Source organism: Haemaphysalis longicornis, unplaced genomic scaffold (genome assembly GCF_048455015.1).
Source record: "Haemaphysalis longicornis isolate Haplotype H1 unplaced genomic scaffold, Haemaphysalis longicornis Haplotype H1 scaffold_8, whole genome shotgun sequence".
NCBI classification, from domain to species: domain Eukaryota; kingdom Metazoa; phylum Arthropoda; class Arachnida; order Ixodida; family Ixodidae; genus Haemaphysalis; species Haemaphysalis longicornis.
In genome coordinates this window covers 118,499,468-118,520,841 of record NW_027526445.1, presented here as the reverse complement: position 1 = coordinate 118,520,841, position 21,374 = coordinate 118,499,468, and the positions used below count along the sequence as shown (strand labels likewise).

General features: G+C 45.4%; 1 protein-coding gene across 2 annotated transcripts; it reads left to right on the top strand.

Moving 5' to 3' along the window:
* Nucleotides 1-4: 4 nt before the first annotated feature.
* On the top strand, nucleotides 5-21,139 carry LOC144149002 (uncharacterized). 2 transcript variants are annotated; one of them, XR_013318139.1, is made up of 4 exons: nucleotides 5-614; nucleotides 7,218-7,637; nucleotides 9,408-10,684; nucleotides 10,721-21,139. XR_013318139.1 is itself a non-coding variant. In XM_077680529.1 (3 exons), the coding sequence occupies exons 2-3, from the start codon at nucleotides 7,296-7,298 to the stop codon at nucleotides 9,771-9,773; spliced, it is 708 nt and encodes a 235-aa protein (XP_077536655.1). In that variant the 5' UTR covers nucleotides 5-614; nucleotides 7,218-7,295; the 3' UTR covers nucleotides 9,774-21,139. The 2 variants fall into 2 exon arrangements, 1 of the variants encoding a protein (XP_077536655.1); XM_077680529.1 differs by having other exon boundaries at nucleotides 9,408-21,139.
* Nucleotides 21,140-21,374: the final 235 nt, after the last annotated feature.

Here is a 21,374-nt window from a genome sequence, read left to right as displayed (position 1 = left end):
GCAATTTTGACCGTTGACTGACAGGACTAGTGGCGCCACCTGTATGCAAATAGAAAAGTCTATCCAGCCGCAGTGTGTAACAGGTGGCCTTCGCGAATGGTCTTATTTAAGGCCCCTAAAATGCTATTTGGCTAAATTTGATGAACGCCTAGTGCTCTCTAGATTATGTCAGAGGATAAGAATGATCCGAATGATCCTACATCGACCGCATGGCTGTCAGAATGCGCGTGCAGATTTGGTGTGCTACCTATTTTTTGTGCTCATGTATCATTATCCGCCGGGCTTTCTTCAAACTTATTGCTGCTGCAATAAATACTTCACTAAACGAAGGAGCTAAACAACAGCAAAAAGTTGTTTTTTATTTTAGATAGATTCTCTAGAGTGTACACTCTATGGGGTGTACTAGAAAATGTAAGCCTTCTTAATAGGTGCTGCCGCCTATCAATTATTACGCTCAATACAGCCATCTTACTTGCAAAACACGTCTCTCTACTAGCTAGTGTGCCGCTCCCGCTTTCAGCGCTTTCAGTTTCTGGATGCTGCTGCTGTTTCCTCGCGCGTTGATGATGTGATCCCGTTCAACGTTTGAACCGAAGGTGGTCTTCAAACACCAGGTCATTGTTTTACAATACTTTGCATCCTACCTTATGCCGCGCTGGGCTACTTGATATTTCAGCGCTGCTGTGGTTAGCCAAAATCGTCGTTGCAAACAAAGGGGAACCGATGTGTCCGATTGGATTTGACGGGCGTTCTCATTTCGACTCGATCAAGATCGGTGCACTGTGTGAAAGGCGCAGCATGTTCAATTATTAAAGGGGAAAAGTAACGGTAAAGAGGGTCAAAAACAACGTTTTCTGAACATCGTTCTGGCGTGGTTTTGACCGCTCAATTTTCCTCCGTCTTACTGTCTTGTAGGAAACAAACTTTATTGAGCAGCCTACCGTTGCCGGTTTGCATGTTTTCCTCGTTTAATTTTGCTTCAAACCTTCTCGTTCGACCATTTATGGCGCACTGTGCCCCTTGAGCGCATCTATAAATCCGTCGAAAGCAAAGCGGTTTTGTTCCGTAAACTTTCTACGCCGTGTTGTGATTGCCGGTGAAATCTCGTTTCCGGGTTTGTTAGCTTTCCGTCATGCAGATTTCGCGTTCGGGTCTTTCTCCTTTTATTAATTTTTCAGGGCTATGAGTGGGGCTTTGTTATCAAGAAATTATAGTGTAATGCGGGTACTTAAAATCGCCGGAGTGATACACAAAATTTGGCTGAAAGTTATCAGTCAGTTTCGGGATGCCGTGGTAGAATGAATGTCGTAATCGTAATTTTCGGAAGCCCTTTTTTTTTCTGCTGTAAATGTGAATGCATTTGTGCCCGCATTGATACTAGAACAAACTAAGCTTCTTCTAATGTCGGTGATGTATTTCATTTTCCATGCATTTAATTCTACGTCGCCAAATTTATCCAAGCCTTTACTAACTAATGTTTGTACCTTCAGGAATTAAAACTGTCAAGCTTTTTTTTCTTTTTTTCCTCTTTCATGTAACAAAAGCATGTGTTCGAGAAGTGATATTCCGCTCTTTCAGGCTTGCAATACTCCCACTATTTGCAGATAAAAAAACTGAGTGTTTGACGTTACGTGAAATACAAAAGCCAGTCATTCCCACAGCTAGCTTAAGTTATTTGTGAGCTGCATCATTGAAGGAGTGAATTACAGCAATCAGTTACAATGTTAACATTGTAACCATGAAAAAGAGATGCAGATATATCAAACGTGCAAATTTGCAGGCTTGTGGGCACAAGATACCCAAAGTACGTGGCAAAAATATTCCAGCATTGAAAAGGTGCATGTTTGCACAGTACTTTGACGTGGAATCACAATGTCAACATCATTGCACAGAGCAAAAGACGAGGACACAAGAAAGCACTCAAGACAGGTGCTGACTTCAACTAAGCTTTATTGCCGAAACCAGGAAGGGTGCGTACATTAGAAAGAAACAGAAACTTTGCATGACGTCAGACATCTCACTTCTGCAATCACTTATTGCATCACCACCAGGTACTCAGTGGTAAAGGCACTCTCAGTCTGTTTTTGGTGAAGGCACTCTCCCTTACCGAAAACAGATTTGAGCATCTGGTCATGATGTCTGGTACACATGTTGGCCTTTGCACTAGCTGTTTCCTGAGAGAGCCCACGCCTGAGAAAGTTTTTGGACCTAAGAGTTGGGACCAGCTAGTTTATGGCTGAATTCAAAGCTGGGACCAGCTGATAATTTAACCATGAACCAGTTAGTTCCAGCTCACATTTTTTTTAAAGATGATAGTCTTTGTTGGTCTTCTTTAATGGAAAAATTTTGGTTAATAAAAACAGTGCAAAGGACGGGACACGAGTGAAAACAGACAGGGACGAGCGCTGACTGACGACTGAGGTTTAATGAAAGAAACAGAGACATATAAAGGGAAATACAAAGCATGTGGAAAACAAGAATGACAACATCATGAAAAAATGAAAAACTAAGATTGCTGTTCCGTGGTATCAGCCACGACAGTCGCACCACCTAAATAGTTAATCTCTTTAGCATGTAGAGCGATTGATGGCATGCTGTCGCAAGAGTCCCCCATTTTGTAGATAGTAAACGCTTCCGAAATTTCACATGAGAGCTGGTCCAGGTATCTGCTCACTATCGAGGTGTGGCCGAGCTTCGGTGAGCATTCCACATGCTTTTTATTTCCCTTTATATGTCTCTGTTTCTTTCATTAAACTTCAGTCGTCAGTCAGCACCCATCCCTGTCTGTTTTCACTCGTGTCCCGTCCTTTTCGCTGTTTTTATTAATGGATTCCTACCGACTCACCCAGCTTCGCGTTCTCGTTCAGTATGAAAAATTTTGGTTTGTACCTTGATTCAGCCACACTCTAACCCTGGCTAAAGTTAAGGGAGTTGTCGAACGAGATGTTTATATAGGCAAAGCCGTTTCTAAACATCCAGATCTGGTGGCAATGTTCACACTTGTCAAAACATTGAGCAAAAACAAAACATTACGCATATCTGAGGCGAAACATCAATACATAAGTGATATTTCAGTGTACTTTTATTAAAAATACATGGATACTTGATTTTTGCGATAGCAAATGAGAAAAGACTGTAGTCTTTAGTACAAACCATGGAGCACACCACCTAGAGTACTGGTGGCGCCACCTGGCAGTGGCCCCGGGTGCGAATGTCCCTGTTTCCCAGGGCCACTGCCAGGTGGCGCCACCAGTGTCACCACCGGTGTCTTTGGTGGTGCGCTCCGGGATTCGTATTTGCTTTCGTCACAACTGTGTGCTGTGGCAAAATGGTACTCAGCCATGCATTAATTCACAAGGCTCCTGAAACAATGGCACTAGATCACGTGGTTTTGGTCCCTTCAGTGACCGAGACAGTGTTCATCAAGTGCCAAGTCCAGACGCGAAGACATGCCCAGAAAATGCTGGGACATTGCGGCGGAGAAGCGCCGGTGTGCCGATGCTCATCGTCTTAGGGCTGGGTGGGGAGAGACGAGGACTTACTTTCGATGACATTTGCAGCGGAGCAAGCATATAACGTGGCAAACTTTTTTCTCATGGGGTAGTTATGTATGTGTGGCCTGACCTAGGTTTTTCCTCAAGGCGGATTTATTGTGACACTGACTCACAATTTTTTTCCTTTTTAGAGGGCATTTTGCACTTGAATTTATCATACAATAGTTCCCGACCGACAGGGTAGTGCTGCTGGCAAGCACCAATAGTAATCTAGGCATTACTGCATATGTTAAAGGAGCCATGAAGAGAAAACACAAGTTTGGTTCATTCAAAAGATTGTCTTGTTAGAATCATACTGACACCACTTTTAACATAAACTTCGCTCAAATAAGCTACATAATTAGGAAAAACGGGAATGGTCATGCGACCCACCAGCTCATTTCCCGCAACTGAACCTATGATGTCACATGAGCTAAGCTCTGCGATTGGCGGAGGCTGGCAGAAGCAGACGAAAATTAGGTAGAGCTTACAAACTAGACGAACGAGCGATTTGCGCTTAAATTTAGGGCACATTCCTTACAAAGCAATAAGAATGATGGGACAAACAGTGGAAGTTACGAAAGCACATGTAAACATAGAAGTACTGATGCGTTCTGCTGTTCGTACTGCGCACAGCATGCTTGGTTTAGCCAGCTGCACAGCACTACGGCGCTTGGGGTTGTCTCAGACGACACTGGCCGATTGACGCAAGCAACGGTGTCTTACGTGACCCCATTTGTCGAGCGAGCACTGTTTCAGGGAACGAATATTTTCTCCCAGAACAAAAACAAGCCAGGTTTAAAATGCGGGCAAAAACAAACCAAACGCTTGCCACGGTATGGTGGCGCCATCTAGGTTACGGAACGTAAAGAAACTCGGGAACAAACCAACACCGCTGTACAGGGTGGAGACAACCTTTGAACGGTCCCGTGCCGCCGCAATTGGGCCAACGGGCTCAACGCGTCTTTTCGTTTCCCACGAGACCTAGCAACGCGAAACAGACAATATGATTCAAACTTCTTCAGTAAACCGCGTTGCGGCGATAATTTTAGCGCAGTTTTGACACAATGACTTGCTTCGGCGGCGAGCGAGCAACCGAAAATGGCGACGCCAGCGTATACGTGTCTCTACCCTGTACGGCGGATGCGTGAATGAAGGTACTCTAGGCTGCAGAGCGGTCAGTTCCCGTGATGTCACTTGGGACCACGAAAACGCACGATTGAGCGGGAAAATCAAAATTTTAACCTAAATTGTTTAATTTCTCAGTGAATAAAGCACCGTTTGTATCCGGACAAGCGCTGGGGGCACTATTGGCGGTGAGATCTTTGAGTGGCGCCCCCTGGCTCTGACGTCGGCTTAGGGATTCGCGCCGCTGTCGTCTGCTACACTCCGCTTGTGAGGGGCAACAGTGCCTGGGCTAGAAATCGCCCGCTTCTTTGCTGTAGTGCGTTAAAAAGCGTATTTCTAGCGACTCAGTTATTTTGCCAGCTTCTGACGCATCTGAATAATTTGAAGCTGTATCCCCCACAAGTTTGCAACACACGAAGTGATAGAGAACAACAGAGTATCGGTCAGAAGATCGTGTGTTGCTCGTCCTTTCTTGCTTATCCGCGAGGATCAGCGATCAGAGCTTCTCGATAAGTATTCAAAATGCGTAGGCGTCCCTGCAGTATTTTTTAGATGCTCCTATGAAGACTCAATAGTCTTATACTACGTACCGAGCAGCGGCCTCTACACGCTTATCGCACAGCAGGAAATAAGGCGGCTTTCTTCTGTTTCTTTCGTTGTTGTCTTGTATCGGAATAATGTTTCTTGCTTTTTTTTTCTGCCCAACGCATTAATTTTTCTGCACCGTCACCAACTTCTTATCAGAAGGTTTCAGGATGTTTGGGAGCCTCACAAAGGTCGTGTGGATATTTCCTTCATTTTGTATGGCATACATTCCCTTCTTCACAAATTGGCTTTCATTACGGCTGCGTGCAAGTAGGTGCATATCGGCATTGTGCTTTGTTTATTCACATGCAAATACAATGAGAAGGTTTGTGCTACGCCACCGCGATCGCGCCCTAAACAACGGGATCCACAGTACTCGAAGGCGGCTTTTGTGCTCCGAATTTCTATCGTAATTATATCGTTATCATAACGAACTGAGTCTTAACTCGAACAATGATGACATGATTACGGTGTTCAAGGCATGATATACTCGCTAACTAACGTAATAAATAGTACACCTGCATATATTACAAGACTCGAAACCGAAGAAGAATTCCAAGTAGCTCTGTATTGCTTTTCAACCCTTTCAGGCGCGAAGAACAAATCCTATTCCACTCGGGCTGGCGTTCTATGATTTGAAGAAAATTACTTTTACTCTCTTGTCCTGGACTGAGGACCCGGCCCACTAACCAGATCGATTTATTTGTTAAACAAAGTTTTCCCCTCCTCCCCTTACTCCTCCTCCTCCTCTTGAGTGCAGTTTTCGTATAACGCATATCCGAATACCGGGAAGATATGGCTGTGCAAAATGTTCCGAAATATCCCTCCAGGTCTTAACAAACATATATGTGTTACTATAAATTTAACGAAGACGTGACTCGTTTTGCTCAATAAACCTCCATACTGGTTAGATGCCTGGTATAGAATCAGCACGCGCGTATATACACACTGGGTTATTTGGAACTCAACCTACAGTTTTTGCAGTCTATAGTGCATGTCAGCAAACTTTCATGCCTTGACAACGTAAAGTGATGTGACAAAACGCGTTCGAGCGTTCGGCAAGGTTGCAAAAACTGTTTTACCTTACATATGATTACCGGGAATCGTGATGCCTTCTGCCAAAGCCGACAGCCCTGAAGGCCTAGAATTTGTTTTGGTCCTCCATTTTCGCTGTGGTTGGTTAGTAGCAGCTGACTGTTCCTTTTGTTCGAATGCTTACATGAGAAGCTGACGCCTAGCTCCGACTCTTCGCGCTCCGCACAGGGCCGGCTTCGCAAGGAATGGGGTGGCGCCGGCAATGTTTCTCCCGTAGCGGTATCCAAAACTATACTTTAATTGACACCATGAGCTAGTGTATGCGATTTTAAGCCTATTATTACGATAAAAAGTTACCCACACGCCAATTCTGGTGCGGACAAGCATCAGACGTTGACCAAGAGCACAGAAACAGCAGGGAGAGCGATCCTGAGTGAAGCAGACGACAAATGCGAGAATCCCTAAGCTGACGTCACGGAGGCGCCTTTCGCAGCGCCGCCTGTGTTCGCGCTCACCGCCAATAAAACACGAAATCTTTCGAATAAAACCAACTTGCATTTTCTCTTCATGGCTCCTTTAAAGAGGCCCACACTGTGTGAGTGGGCCCACAACTGCATTGCACTCTAGGGATTCCTTGTTTATAGAGCAACCATAATCTGTGTGAGCCCTCGTATATTGTTTGTACACAAACTTTTTGCCACGTCTTGGACTCATCATCAACTTAGCTGGTGATCCATATGTGGGTGCTGTGGGTTTGCATGTCTACATAGTTTCCCCAGTGTTGAGCACCTTTAAGTAGCGCAAACCCAACGCAAACGGCAAACTCAACACAGACACGTGGAGTTTGGGCTACTTCAAGGTGTTCAAGGACCACTACCAACCACTTGTCGATCCTTCCCCAGTCTGAATCATGCTTTTCTGTATACCACCATCCAGCCGGTCTTGGCCACCCTCCTCCCTGCCAAAGCCAGCAGCGCTCAGCTGGCGGACGGCCGATCTCCGGCCAGGAGGCGGATGGATGCCCTGCGGGAGCTTCCCCCACTGCCCAAGAGCCTGAGCGGCCTGATCAACTTCAGCAGCAGCCAGTGGCGCGAGGTGGAGAGGGTGCACCTCATGCGCACCATGATCCAGCAGGACCTGAGTCGCTCGGGCCCACCCCCCGTCGCCCCCGCACGCAGCGGCTCGCGGCAGCGCTCCCCGCTCGCGGCCGAACCACGGCCGAGTGGCGGCGGCAGCAGCACCCTGGGCAACGGCCGGCCCGCCGGCGGCCCCCTGCCCAAGGAGAAGCAGGCCAACACCTGGTCGGGCCGGTCATCGAGGCTGGACGCTCAGCTGGCTGTTCTGCGCAAGGAAATGGTGAGGGGAAAATGAGGGAAGGAGCTGATGTGTTGCTGTCGAAAAGAGGGGAAACGGGTTAGGAGAACGTTCGCAATGCGTGTGTCCAGACAAAGAACGAATAGACCAGTTGGTCGACCGAAAAGCTCTGATCAGAACTCTGGACACACGGTGCATGCGGGAAAGCAGGCTTGCGTTATGTCAAAATTGTTACTTGAAAATCACGAAAAGGGAACGGTTCCAGATAAGACAATACATGCATAGATCATGAAGAAGGAGTACAGTAGCATACATTTATCTCGTAAACCATGTATCGGTATACATTTAGGTCATTCATAGATGGCTTACTTTGTGCGCAAAAAATTGTCACATGGATTCGCTCTTCGTTTGCGATTTGGGTCTTTGAAGATTTGACGATTGATGGGACACATTTTCAGCGAAGGTTCTGATGCAGTTTGGTGTGAGAAAGCTTTTGCGCTTCTCTCAACATTCTTTAGGAAGGAATGGTAAAGTTTTTTTTGTATATGCGAAGATGGTGCTGCTAAATGTTGGTTCATCTTCGAACAACAGTGTAAAAACACAGACATTAGGGGGCCCTCCACTACGGTGCGCCTCATAGTCAGCGTTGCGTCGGTGCATTAAACCTCATAAACAAATCAGCCAAAGTGTGCATTCGATGACTCGGTCAGTGACTGCAACTTTGTTAGGAGCTGAGAACCTGACCAGACGAACTTCCATTGAACCCTGTACTACACTTCCAAGTCTTTAACTGGAGCTTGTATAGTCTGAGAGGGAGAGAGGGGCAAATCCTACTGGGTGCTGGAAAACATCCGCTGGAGTTGAATTCTCATGCGGTTTGCCGTGATTGGCTGCCTGGGCCGTTTCTTGTGATGTTTTTGCGCATGCAACCAATCACAGGACCCCACGGGAAATCAACCCCACCAGACCGTTTTCTGGCACTCACTAGGATTTGCCTCAGATTCTCTGGTATGGTCTGGAAAGAAGGCTCCACGACTAGGTGTGATCACGTGGTCAGCCCTCTTGCAGGGCCACTCGGTCCTGATGGGTGCTCACATCTTATGCCTGTGTTTCATGGTGGCTTTCAAATGACAGTTTAAGGCTCTCTTGGAAGTTCACCGTATGTATTTGCAATGGGGCACTCGATAGCCAGTTGGTTCGAAGGCCTTCGGAAGGCCTTTGGAACTGCTGTGTAGTGCAGGCGTCAGTCATGTTTGTGCTGCCACTGGTCTGGTTTGGGAACAAATGGGTTGGTTGGTTGTTGTTGGGAGGCTCCTTCTCTGCGTCAGATCCTAGAAATCTCAGCCTGCTTCAGGCAAAAGGCTTCCGCTGCTAACCTGCCGTCTCTGGAATGTGGTTGGGGCATTGTAATGCAAAAGCCTGGGGTGTTTCATTAAATCTGAAAAGTGAACATAGTCTTCGTCATTGTTGTCGTTGTCTGTGCCAGCATGAATGGTACCGAAATGGCTGCCGTTGTAAAGAGAAAATAAATGAATAAAAACACGCTTGAGTTCGTGTGGGATTTGAACCCAGGGCACTGGCACATCAGCCAAGTGGGTGTGCTAAGTATATTGCCGACTCCGTATAAATGCCGAGAGGCTTCTGGCAGAATAAAGGTCAACTAGCAGACGCAACATCAGTGGGCAGCGGTTGTCTGCACACCGCATCATTGCTGCGACCTTTCTGCAAAAATGCATCCTTGGCTTGGATTGGCTGCACTCCAACCCGTACAGGCTTGCACCAACCGTCTGCGGTCGTTCCCCTCTCGCCCAGGTGGGCCTGCGCCAGATGGACATGTCGCTGCTGTGCCAGCTGTGGTCGCTGAACGAGTCCATCCAGGAGTACAAACAGGCCCTGCAAGACCGCTCGCCCTCGTGGGACCCCAGCCACGAGGAGATGCTGCTGGGACAGCTCAATGGGGCGCCCAACATGGCCTCCGCCGCGGCCCCCCCCTTCGACCTCGCCTCCCCCGTCCCACCACCCACCTCGCGGCACCAGCGGTCAGGGAGCGAGGGGTCGACACCCCGCCGCTACGACGCCCCTCGCCACCCGCCCCGGAACCTGATGGCCGTGCCCGAGAGGACGCTCGCCATCGACAGCTCCTCGGGTTCGAGCGGCGAGTACGACGACGTCCTGTGAGGGGCTCGGGTCGACTGGCACTCCCCTCGGCACTCCACTGGGTGTGTCAGTCTTGGGTTAGCACCGGCGGATGAAACTAGAGTGCAAACCAGAGTTATTCAATATCGCCAGTGGCGAAACTCGTTCATAGGCATCATGTACCGAACAGCAGTCCACAGTTTGCCCTCCTTTGCTGGGGGCATGCAAGAGCAAGTTGACTAGTGTGTTACCTGCCGATGGAAAGTTCAGGTAGAACTCAAGTGCTTGCGGCTGCTGTTGTAAGTCATAACAAGGGGGAAAAAAAAAAACTGTGGAAACATTAATAAATACTGCCTAATGTAATGGTTCCTAACTTTAAAAAGCAAGCCTTGTTTCATTAAGTTGTGTTGTTCAGTAAATGTTCAGCAAGTTCGGTTTTTGTCTCCCAGGTGCCACTCCTGGCCCAAATTCTGGAGTGGAGTTTTGCAACTGGTGTGTATTGAAGAACTCTGGTATAAGCGGATGTGCGGCTGATGCGAGAACATCTGACGAGGTAGCATTTGCGAGGGCTGTAGTTTTGTCGCATCCAGGCGCAATGAGGTGGAGGAGAATCAGCCAAGAGGGGAGAGTGCTCATATCTTGCGGTGCCATTGGACATGATGGGACGTTCCTTCAGACGGGTGGCTGCATATATTTGTCGGCTCAGATTTCATTTGTGTCCTGTTTTGTTCCATTTCGTCACTGCTTGAAAAGGCATCGATGCAGCTGTTCTGTTTCTGGCTTGCCACGTGATACCGTGGCCAGTTTTATGGCGCCCAATTTTACTGATTTTCTTTTTTTTGTTGAGCATTTTTGTGCTTGCGTTTTTATCAGTATTGTGAACGTCAGTTTAAAGGGAAGTAATTCCTGAATTTCCTTTAAACTGTTTGTTTCAGTTTTAACTGTGCACGAAGGTTGAGAGTATGTTTCAGTTTTAACTGTGCACGAAGGTTGAGAGTATGAAGTTGATAATTTTGAAAGTATGCAACACGTATCCGCCATTGAGGAGAAAACTGAAGGTTTTATAGGAGCGATTAATCATTGGTGGAGTTTCTGTATACACTGTTTGCAATCCTTAAAACATTAGTGCTACATCTTCATCTGTTGGATGTGGTTTGCGTTAGAGCCTTAGGTAAGCTCTAAACAATCAAAAGCTTGTGTAGGTAGCGTTAGTGTCATACTATAACTGATACAAGACCATTGCAGCTAGAACAAGCACAGATAGGTGCATCGCACACAATCATGAGCTTGTAATGCTTGTCACGACAATGCTTGTTGAGGGAGATAACATGGGTGCTCATTTTCACAAGTGCCAAAATGGTGCTGCCTTTTATTGAAGGAGTAATTTAGAAGCGTCTCTACTAAACCCAGAGTGATGATGCAGGCTGCTCTGCAGAGGACATAATACTAGTAGCTGTAATACGGGGTTATCGTTTTCGCTTTCGTTAGGGGCGCCAAAGAAGTGCTGGATTCACTTAGATGTAGGATTTGCCATTCCAGTTTATGCCTGTTGTGACTGTTTAGTGTGCAGCGGAGAGGGCTTGCTGCTGTTGATATGTGGCTGGCCGAAAGATAGTCCAACCCATGATGTCGCGCTCAGTAAGGAAACGCCCCACCTGCGTTAGTGCTGGAGAGATAACAATAGGTGAAGAGGGGGACTTCAAACGTGCCGGTGGCTCCAAAGTGCCTAGCAGTGCGCGAAGTGAGTTGTAATTACAGTTTAGTTGTTATTGTACCTTTTTTCTTTCACTGTGACCACATTGAGGGGCCACATGTGTGCACATGGCACTCATATTTGAGGGAAAAATGTCGTTATGAAAAGAAAAGAAAAGAAAACCCCAAAAAACTGAATTCGTGAACTTGGTTTTTACAAGACTGCTGTCACTTTCCTGAAGTGACGTTCACAAACGTTTTACAGACAGCATCCGGGTAAATTTTGCAGTGTTTTGCTATCCACATGATCAGCGCCCGTTGTTCTAGGTTGAACTTGAGATTCCTTGCCGAACAGTGACACTGTACGCAACGAAGACTGCAAATGGGGACATTACTGGCCAACTGCCGGGCACTAATTGTGTCTCACAAGTTGAAGCAGCAGATTCTGTGGGAGCAGTGTGGAATCATCATTGCTGTGGTGCACTAGATAATGGATAGCAGCTGTTGCGTGTCTGAAGAGACCATGGAGATGGATGACATGTAACTTTGTTTCATTCGAAAGATTTGAAAGCTTGTAGCGTGCTACAGTTCAGTGCAATTGGAAACGTTGCTTTCGTTACGGGAAGGAGTCGATTTCAAACTAGTACCAACTTTTTGCGTCATAATGCGACCTTGCAAGCTCTCGGTGACACATACTTGGGGGAGCAACTTAGAACCAACAAAAAATTTAAAAATTCAGTTATGGGGTGGCCTATGAGCCGTGCCATAGTGGAGGGCTCCGGATCAATTTTGTCCACCTGGGAGGTCTTTAATGTGTGTGTGCCAAAATCTCGGCACAGAGGTGTTGTTGCTTTTCACCTCCATCTTGAAAGAGGCCACCGTGCATGGTATCAAATCCGTGTCCATGAACTCAGCAGCACAATGCCTTAGCTCCGCACTGAGCCATCGTAAATGACTCAGAACTATTGTGAAAAAAAAAAAAGTAATAATAATTTTGAAATTGATCAGACCTAGTAAAAGGTAGCAGGTGGGGTTCAGTGGATAACTCCGATGCTATACAACGGTGTACCTGTGAGTTTTGTTCCTGCCTCAGTCAATTAAGGTGTCCAGAATTGGGTCATGTAAACTTACCTGAACCCTCAGTGCCTTCTGAGAACACAGCGGACACGATTTGCTCATAATTCTTTCTACTTCAAAATTTGGCTTCAAAAGCCACTCAGGGTAGCACAGAATCTCTATCGCTCGTGAAGCTGCTGGTGTCATCTGTCTCTGATTTATGTTATCCTCTGCTTCGTCGCACTGTAGCCATTTGTCAGTCCCATTGCCACCACAAAGTAGCTCTATTTTTTATTTGAAACACTGTGAGCTTCAGCTGCAAGCTTGCAAAACTGTTTCGACATTTGGTTGATTTGGTCCATATCACGGAGTCGCGCGAATTCGACTTACAGCGTCACAAGTTGAGTATGGAAAAATAGCTGCCGAGTTGCCCTGTATTCTGACTTGTATACTAAAGAAAGTTGGCGAAGGAAAGTTTGACATCCACCTCAATGCAGCCGTACGGCTGCAAAGGAAAGCTGTACAGCTTTCTCAGAAACTTTGCAGTAGAAGAAAAATTCGTCCTGGTCCAGGATTCGAACCCCAAACCACCGCTGACCCACGTTCTATGGACGCGGTAATGAAAGAGTTAACCGGAGCAGCTGCTTTACCAACTGAGCTAACCAGGAGGCTGGCAGTTTGTAGTGCGAGAGTGAATTGATCAACAACTCGGAAGTAATGGACAGGTGCTTTTCCTAAATCTGGTCGATTTCCCCTACATCTGTTTCCCCTAATTCTGGTCGATTGACTTATATACTGTATTTGGTTTGATTCTGCGTCGAAATCGGCATGAGCATGTTATTGCGACGAAGCAGCTTCTTTCGATTGGAGGAAAATTGTGTGTTGTCTTTATGGTCCCCCTGCCCTTTTTTTTTTTTTTTTTTTTTTAGAAACATGAGGCTGGCAGTTAGGCGTGCAATCACTTGATTAGTTGAGTGGGCCAGCATTTTGGATTGATTGATTGTGAGGTTTGACGTGCCGACGCTACACAGGCGATGACGCGTCCCGCGGTGGAGGGCTCCAGATTAAGATTAATTTTGACCGCCTGGGCGGGATCTTTAACGTGCGCCGAAACCTTGAACACACAGGCGTTTTTGCTTTTCGCCTCCATTAAAAAAACAGCCGCCGCGGCTGGGAATTGAACCCACCTCCTCGAGATCAGCAGCAAAATGCCTTAGCCACTGAGCCACCACGGCAGGGTGGGCCAGAATTTTTAACTGCCCTCTTTGGCAGACTATGTGGGTCTTTGTCAGAGCCTCCCTGACTGCACATTCTTATGTTATTTTGTATAAATAATCAAGGTGTTCATTCTTGTTTTGAGCTGGGTGCGTATTTCCCTGCACAGCAATTCCTTATTGTGCAAGTACACAATGGTGGACTCTCCATCGGAATTCCGTCATGCCTCCACATCTTAGCTTGGTGCTCAGGCTTTTTTCCAAGAGCTGTCTTATCTTTTATCAGTGCTACCGATTCAAGCCATTGGCATGCTGCTAAAATGGAGTGTGTACTGTTGTGGACGGAGGGGGGGTTGCAGCCGGCCCTTTTTGTGGAAACAAGGTTTAAGCTTGAGTCTTTTTGAAGAGGGACGTTGTGAAGGTTAGATTATTTGCTCGATAAAAATTAGGAATTACGATGAACCGCAAGTCACGAAGCTGGTTCTTCACAGGTGTAAACTGCCATTTAGAGTGCTTCTATCTCGTGCAGCTCTGTCAAATCTCGAGTCTTGTAGGCCCAACCATTGCCAGCTTGCTCGAAACAGGGCAGATGAGTCAAAACTGGCGAATGGAGGTGCGGGTGTCGTCTTCAAGGGACAGGTGGGGCTTCCGGGGCTCAGCATTGGCTGGAAGCTTCCTTGGTCAGAGTTTCATTCAGTTCGCAGAAACCTGACCGCAGTTCAAGCAAGTGTCTCGAAGGAGCCAAGCTTCGACTGTTGGATTCTACTCAAACCTTCCTGCTGTTGTCCATGCTGTGTGTCGCTGCATTGTTGTTGTCCTGTGTAGTATAGTTAAAACTTTGTAGTACAAAGCCAAGCACCGCCAAAGAGGCTTTTCTTTGGCAAAGCCATTTGGAGTCAAGTTGGTGTACGGTGGCCGGTTTCAGTTGGTAACTTTAATCACGGGCCACCCCAGGCCTCATTCTCTGTACCACTTCAGGTCACACGGTCAAAACTGAGTGTACCAGCTCATCAGCTGGTACACTCAGCTAATGGGCTGGTACATCAGCTGAGTGTACGTGCCCCTCAGCAGGTTTTGACTTCACATGCTCACATGAGAAGGCCTCTTTTTTGCTACTCGGTATCCGGGTAGCAAAAAAGCTCGTCCGGGCTTTAAAATCCTGCCGTGCTCCGTGGGACAGAGAACTAAATGCCTCCTTTTGTGGCTTTTGTTACACCTGTAACTTCCATATTCACTTTCAAGCACTGGCGTGACGGAAAAAGAAGCACCAACAGTTCGGAAACCAAGTAGCTTGACTTTTCAAGGCTTAGGCAGCTGCCGCTGGTTGCACTGCAGGTGCCTGTTAAAATTGACGCCAATATTAGGTTCAAGGAAACACGAGTCGCATTTCGCCTTTTGGCCGCTACTTTCCCAAGAGAAAGCGTAACCACATGAGACCAGGTTGATGACTCCTGGAAACAGTTGAAGGAGACCATGTGGTGATGCAGTTTGGAACCTTGAAACCGTGAAGGACAGCCTTGAAGAGTATGCAGAGCTGAGCACCACAGTGGCTGAGATAAAGAAGAGTTCCGTTGTGGCTGTACTGGGCAAGAAATGTGCAAAGGAATTCGTCGACGAACACCACTCTTCCGATTGAGGGATGGTGTTTTTTTATTATTTTTTTACCTTTTTTTTTTAAATTGTCAGAGGAATAGTGAATGCTGGTTGTCACAGACAAGGGAAGATTCCTTGAGCCGCAAAACTGCTTCAACCACTGCAGTGAAAAAAAAAAAAGGAAAACAAAACCACAAGTTACAGGATATGCGTGCAAGCTTGTGCAATCGTGCAGTGTTCAAATGTAATGAGTCGCCAAGTGTGGCGAGGAAATCTACAAGAACATCTTGACATGCCTGGTCCTACCAGCACCAACAATCTTGTTTTCAGTTGACCACCGTGCTCCAATGTCACATGCACACACTTACAAAAATGAAAATATCGAATTCAGAGGCAGTTGGTAGAAAATATTTTGAAGACTGGGCTCAACCTTGTGAGTTTTGGTTAGCCCTGCAGCAAAGGCAGGGTTGAAAGTGTGACCCCCAAGTTCTTTTCCACCCAGCACCTTAGGCGGAACCGTGTTTAGGAGCACTGGCTACCGCTCTAAAGAAATTCGACAGGTGCACCTTTATCAACCACTGTCACGTTGCGTGAAAGAATAGTCGACTTTTCCACTCCTGCACACTTGTCTCAACAACCCATCTAGTCTGTGACACCCTCTTTCAATTTTGTTTGATCTGCATTTTTCTGTGTGTGGCTACACAGTGCAAGTGTGTTCATATATTACAAAAAAATGAAATGTGTGATGGTATCACCTCGGGGCTGTTTTGACAAAATTGTCATTCATTGCTCTTGCTGTGCTCTATCTTACTCTGCTATCCCTAATCTAGTGCACCATAGCTTTGAGAGTGAATTAAGATTCACTGGCTGTGATTGTGGGGCGAGGGTTTTATGGTAGGGTTGCCACCTTTCCCCGAAAAAAAACCGGCCCTTTGGGAAAGGGGGGGGGGGGGGGGGGGGGCGTGTGGTATATAGAATAATCAATTTGTGTTGAACGAAAGACGCAATGTTTTTGACATGCAGTGCCATTTATTGTAGCGTTTTCTTAGAGAGAAATCAACATACCCGTTGTACTGAAAGTGATTGAGAGCTTGGTTATTGCTCTGTATGTGCTTCACTGAAAAGTACCCGCAATTGCTGACCGCGGTGGAAGCATTTCGTTGTTTTGTTCCTATCTTAGGTCCCCCTCCATCTAAGGCAGCGCGCTCGCTCGCGTATTTTCTCTGCTCGTGTGTCTTTGCGCAGCTTGTCGACACATATTTGTCGTCCTAGTTGTTGAATTGACGTTTATAATACGCCAAAACGGACATAACCACGGCACGAGGGCCAAAAAACCGGCCAATGACGGCCGGTTTTAAGTATGGACCGGCAACCGGCCCGCTGTTCAAAAAAGCGGTCGGGCCGGTCCAAAACTGGGCAGGTGGCAGCCCTATTTGATGAGCAGCCCATATATGAGATTGCATTATTTTGCTTGTCTGAAAATACGCTGTGGCAACAAGAAAGAAGGAAATTCAGGCACAAACAGCAGAGATACTTGCGCTCTTTATTCCCTGCACTATGGTTCAAAATCATTTTACTTTAATAATCTGATACCATTACGTTCTACTAAGCATGTGCTGAGAACAAATTGAGGCTCAAACTCTATGAGAAATATCATCGTGACTGTACCAGTTTCACAATCTCGTTGGGTAGAGTTGAAGTATCGGCATGACTTCATTATTTGTAGCAAAGTGTGGTCTTCACTGCTACGTGAATATTTGTTGTCTAGACCAAAGTCTTGAATTTTGTGTGCCAAGATCTGGATTTTTATGTTCACATGTCATTTTGTTCCACACTCATTATTATTACACGTTCATCGAAGATCACTTCCCATTTCATCTAACGTGCAACTAATCCTGACAGCTTCACTTTTACCGTTTATAGCTAGAAATGCTGCTTTGAAGTCCTTCGTTAGCATTTTGTCAAAGATCAAATAGTACGAAACAACCTTAGTTGGTGCCATGTCATGAGGCAGCTGAAGCCTGTGGAGTTTGGGCTTCCCCTTTTGCACACTGCTTTGGTAGAGTGCACGTGAAGCAAGGGGGTAGAAGCATTGCTTAGAGCTCAGAAATGCAGCCGTTCGACTACTGTAAGCATCATTTATCACAAACATGATACAAAACCTGGGTGTGCATCACATTTTATATGCTCCAAGGAAGCCTTTTTTTTTTTTTTTTTACCTTGTAGCTGTCATAGCTGTGTGTATTATTGGCTCACTGAAACGAACACTGGAAACAACCAGCAAGTTGGTTTCAAATGATATATTCTGACCTTCCCATAGCCATTTTAGCGTTGATTCGGGGCCGAATGATGCGTGAATTGGCGGCGAATTGCTAATCGAACAATTCATTTCCCTCACCACGATTTCACGACTGCTGCCACAGCTTGTGTTTTGCCTTCTGTGTCCCTTTGAATGCCACAATTTTTTTTGTGCTTCAGTTATGCCTTATCATCTCAGCACTGTCGTTTCATACATTCTAGTTTGCAATATTAAATGCAACAAGGTTGACAGTTTTTATCAGATACATCTTTGCACATGGCATAATTTTTTTAGGAATATGTGAACATCTTTTGTGAAAGCTGGTATTTATTACTCAAGCTATGGAATTAAATACACTGTACTATTTTTTTTTTTTGCAATCAGTCTCACATTGGACATTGGTGTGTATCAGCGAATGTATCTCTGTGTTGAAGGCAGCACTGTAATTTTATCAGAGACGTTGTAGCATCGAATAGAGACGACACCCTTAATGAATGCCAAATCCTTTGCTGGTCACAGGGCTCTGGAGTCTGACAAAATGTTGATTATCGGAACTCTGTGCAGTTGGAGGCGTCACAATGTGTATGTCCACATCTCTGAAACATTGGTCTTACACGCCCACTGTCGCCTTCATTAGAGGGGCTATCTGATAACACCTGTGGCACAATGAGAGATGTTATCAGGGTGCTATGTAGCACACATTACTTGCTATGTAATCAGGCTTCTTTCTGTAGACATCAGCAAACAAGTGGGCACTGTTTATGTACATAATGTGTTTTCCAACAGGCAGTCGTATCAACCATGATGTGTGTCGTTTCTTTTATCACGGTTTTCTGTTGTTACTGAGTTTATTCTCATTTCACGCATTCCATTGTAGCTGTTTCTATACTGTTTTTAAAGGTTTTTTTTTTTCTTGGTGGCTGCACAGGTCATAAGTGTGCAGGGTTGCACTGTTAATTAACGTGCTTTAGATGGACAAAAGAAGGCTTTTGATTCCCTGTTGTCTGATTAGGTGCTCAAACTTCAAAACAGCAGAGTTCGAGCAATTTTTAGTGCAAACCAACATCGATGGTGTTGTGACACTCCAGCCTACTCTTGCGTGACCTAATGTGGCCAAAAATGCTTCAACAATCATTGAATTTTGCTCTGAAGCTAGAATAGGCACAAGTGTTGCCTTACGTTTTGTCTATTACAGAACTTTGCATGTTTATTTCTGTCAGTAGATGCAAGAAACAGTGTGGTTTGTCTTGAGGTGGGTATGAAAAGATCTGCAAACTGCCTTTTTGTTAGCTTGATTCGTCTTATTGATGTATTTATTGTGTGTCAATTTTCTTCGGCTGCTTGCGGCAGCTTGCGCATAGCTTGGAACAAATTCTTGAGCGTTGTTATAGAAAAAAATAGCTCCAATTGTCAAATGCCCCGTTAGTGTAAATTACGCTTTGTTTCAGTTATATTTTGTTAGCCCAATATGTTGCATACATTTGTTGCATAAGACGTGAACAAACCTTCACAACTGCCATGTCTTCATTGTGCCAATCATTCTAAGACTTGTTATTCCAAAAACATTTTTTTTTTGTAAATAATTGTGTGCTTTCTTTAAATAGCAGCTTTTTCTTACATTACTGCACTGAATAGAAAAGGAAAAGAAAAATAACTGGCATCACCGTCATACGCGGTTAGGTAATGAGCCTGTTAAAGAAATAAGTTGGCCTGGTAATCACTCTTTTGATATGTGTCTTGGTGTCATTAGTATCTTCCTTGTTTAAAATATCGCAAGAGCAGAAGCAAATCAAACTTTTTCGCAGCATTTTTTCTCCTTGGAGGTGCGTAACACAGTAGTTGAAAGTTGTATGTTTATGTCGACATAGAATGGTCATCAAGTTGCAGTGAGCACCGTGCCATTTACATTGCCAGCCAATACTGTGCTTTCGTTGGCAAATTTGCCTCAACTGACCTTTTGAGCAAAGCCATATCTTAGTTGAATGTTTAGGGACAGCCCGCAACGGAGCAATTAATTAAGTTTGTTGTAAAAGAACAACTGCCGTCTACCCAAGCGCAGTGTTTAGTGACGTTTTTCTTTTTTTATATTTCTTTTTTTAATTTCACGACACTTTCTTTTTTGTATTTCACGACACCACATCTTGCGCATTTTAAACAACTTCATGTAATTAACTATATTGTCAAAGGTTTTTGAAAGGGAAGCCGCTTGCATTGGCGGATCCAGAGGGGGGGTCCGGATGTCCTGACCCCTCCCTTAATTTTTGAATTTAAACCTCCAAGAAGATAACCACTCAGGTCGCAGAAAAAGGTGAATTGATGACTTGTTGTATTCCTTGTGTTTTTGCATTCCCGAAATGTCAGTGAATAAATAAGGCTCCTCCTCCTCCTCCTGCTCATCATCATCATCATCATGATCATCATCATCCCTGATAGGCGCTGACCCCCCACTCAGAAAGAGCCTGGATCCGCCCCTGGCCGCTTGTGTAGTGGATGCAAGGTGCTTTGCTTTTCGAACCCAATATCTGGTGTAAGCACTAAATTTTGTCATTTAGTCTACAGGCTTTGGGTACTATAGGTGCTTTGGGATTCTGCATTTTGTGTTTAAATTCTTTTTGCAGCCTCCTAGGGCACTAAGGTAGTCCAAGAAAGTATTTGGCGTGGGTAACAGGCCCTTTTATTTATATTTTTGCCTTAGTATGTACGTTGGGATTTTAAACACAGTTCGCAGAAACTTGTGGGGGCTTGGAAGATCTGTTATATCATTCCTTATGCCACTGTTCCGGCACTTAGATGTGTGTTGCGTTTTAACAGACAAACGCACTGGCTTGCTTTGCCCCTTTCATCAGAATTTCTTGTGTGCTTTGTTCTGTGCTTTTATCTTGTAGCTATTACGACATTCCGTGATGCAGACCGTGAAAGAAAAAAACTCCCAAATTTTCTAAAGTGTACGGGTATATTTTATGCGAGGGCTATTTACAATTTTCAATTGTATGTGCTTTTTCGTCTTTGCTATATTTCTCTTGCTAGGAGTATAAAATTTGCAGAGATTGTTTGATAAACTTTGTAACGCTTGTGTGTATTTAACGAGCACCGTACTTTTATTAACTCCGCACCCACTGTTGTTTATGTTGTATATATTGATCGACCACAGCATGTTGTGATCAAAAGGCGACACCCAATTTTAAATAATTTACTCTGCGCCGCGCGATGTCCACCTATTTGGACTGTTGTTATTTGTGTTGCACGCTGGTTGAACATTAAAGGTGTACTGACGACGAACAACGTGCTGTTGGTGCTGTCATCTCTCTGTTTCGGCGAGACTTTCGATTGCGCGCTTGTTGCGCAATGCGCACGCCATTCGAAGGGCGTGGTCGTTCTCGTGCTTGTTTTCCTGTAAAACGACCATTCGCGGCCAAGGGGTCCGCAAAAGCATAATAATATGAGACCCTTGAAATAGGAGTTAAGTTGAAACTCGCATCTGAATCAGGGGAACTTTGTTTTCTTGAACCAGTCGTGCGGTTATCAGTCCTCAAACGTCGCGCGGTTATGTGAACGCGAACCTCAGCACTTTTTTTTTTCCTTTTTATTTAGCGAAGGCTAGCTATTGCGCATAAACTTAAAAAAATGTTTCAAACGTGAAAAACAGACAACGGAAGTAAAAAAATGTTTCAAACGTGAAAAACAGACAACGGAAGTCACATTCGGTGTATTTACATGTGTATTTCGCACGACAGGCTTTGCCAGCCAATCGAGACACGACATCGGAAAAAACTGAGAGGGGAAGGCCTG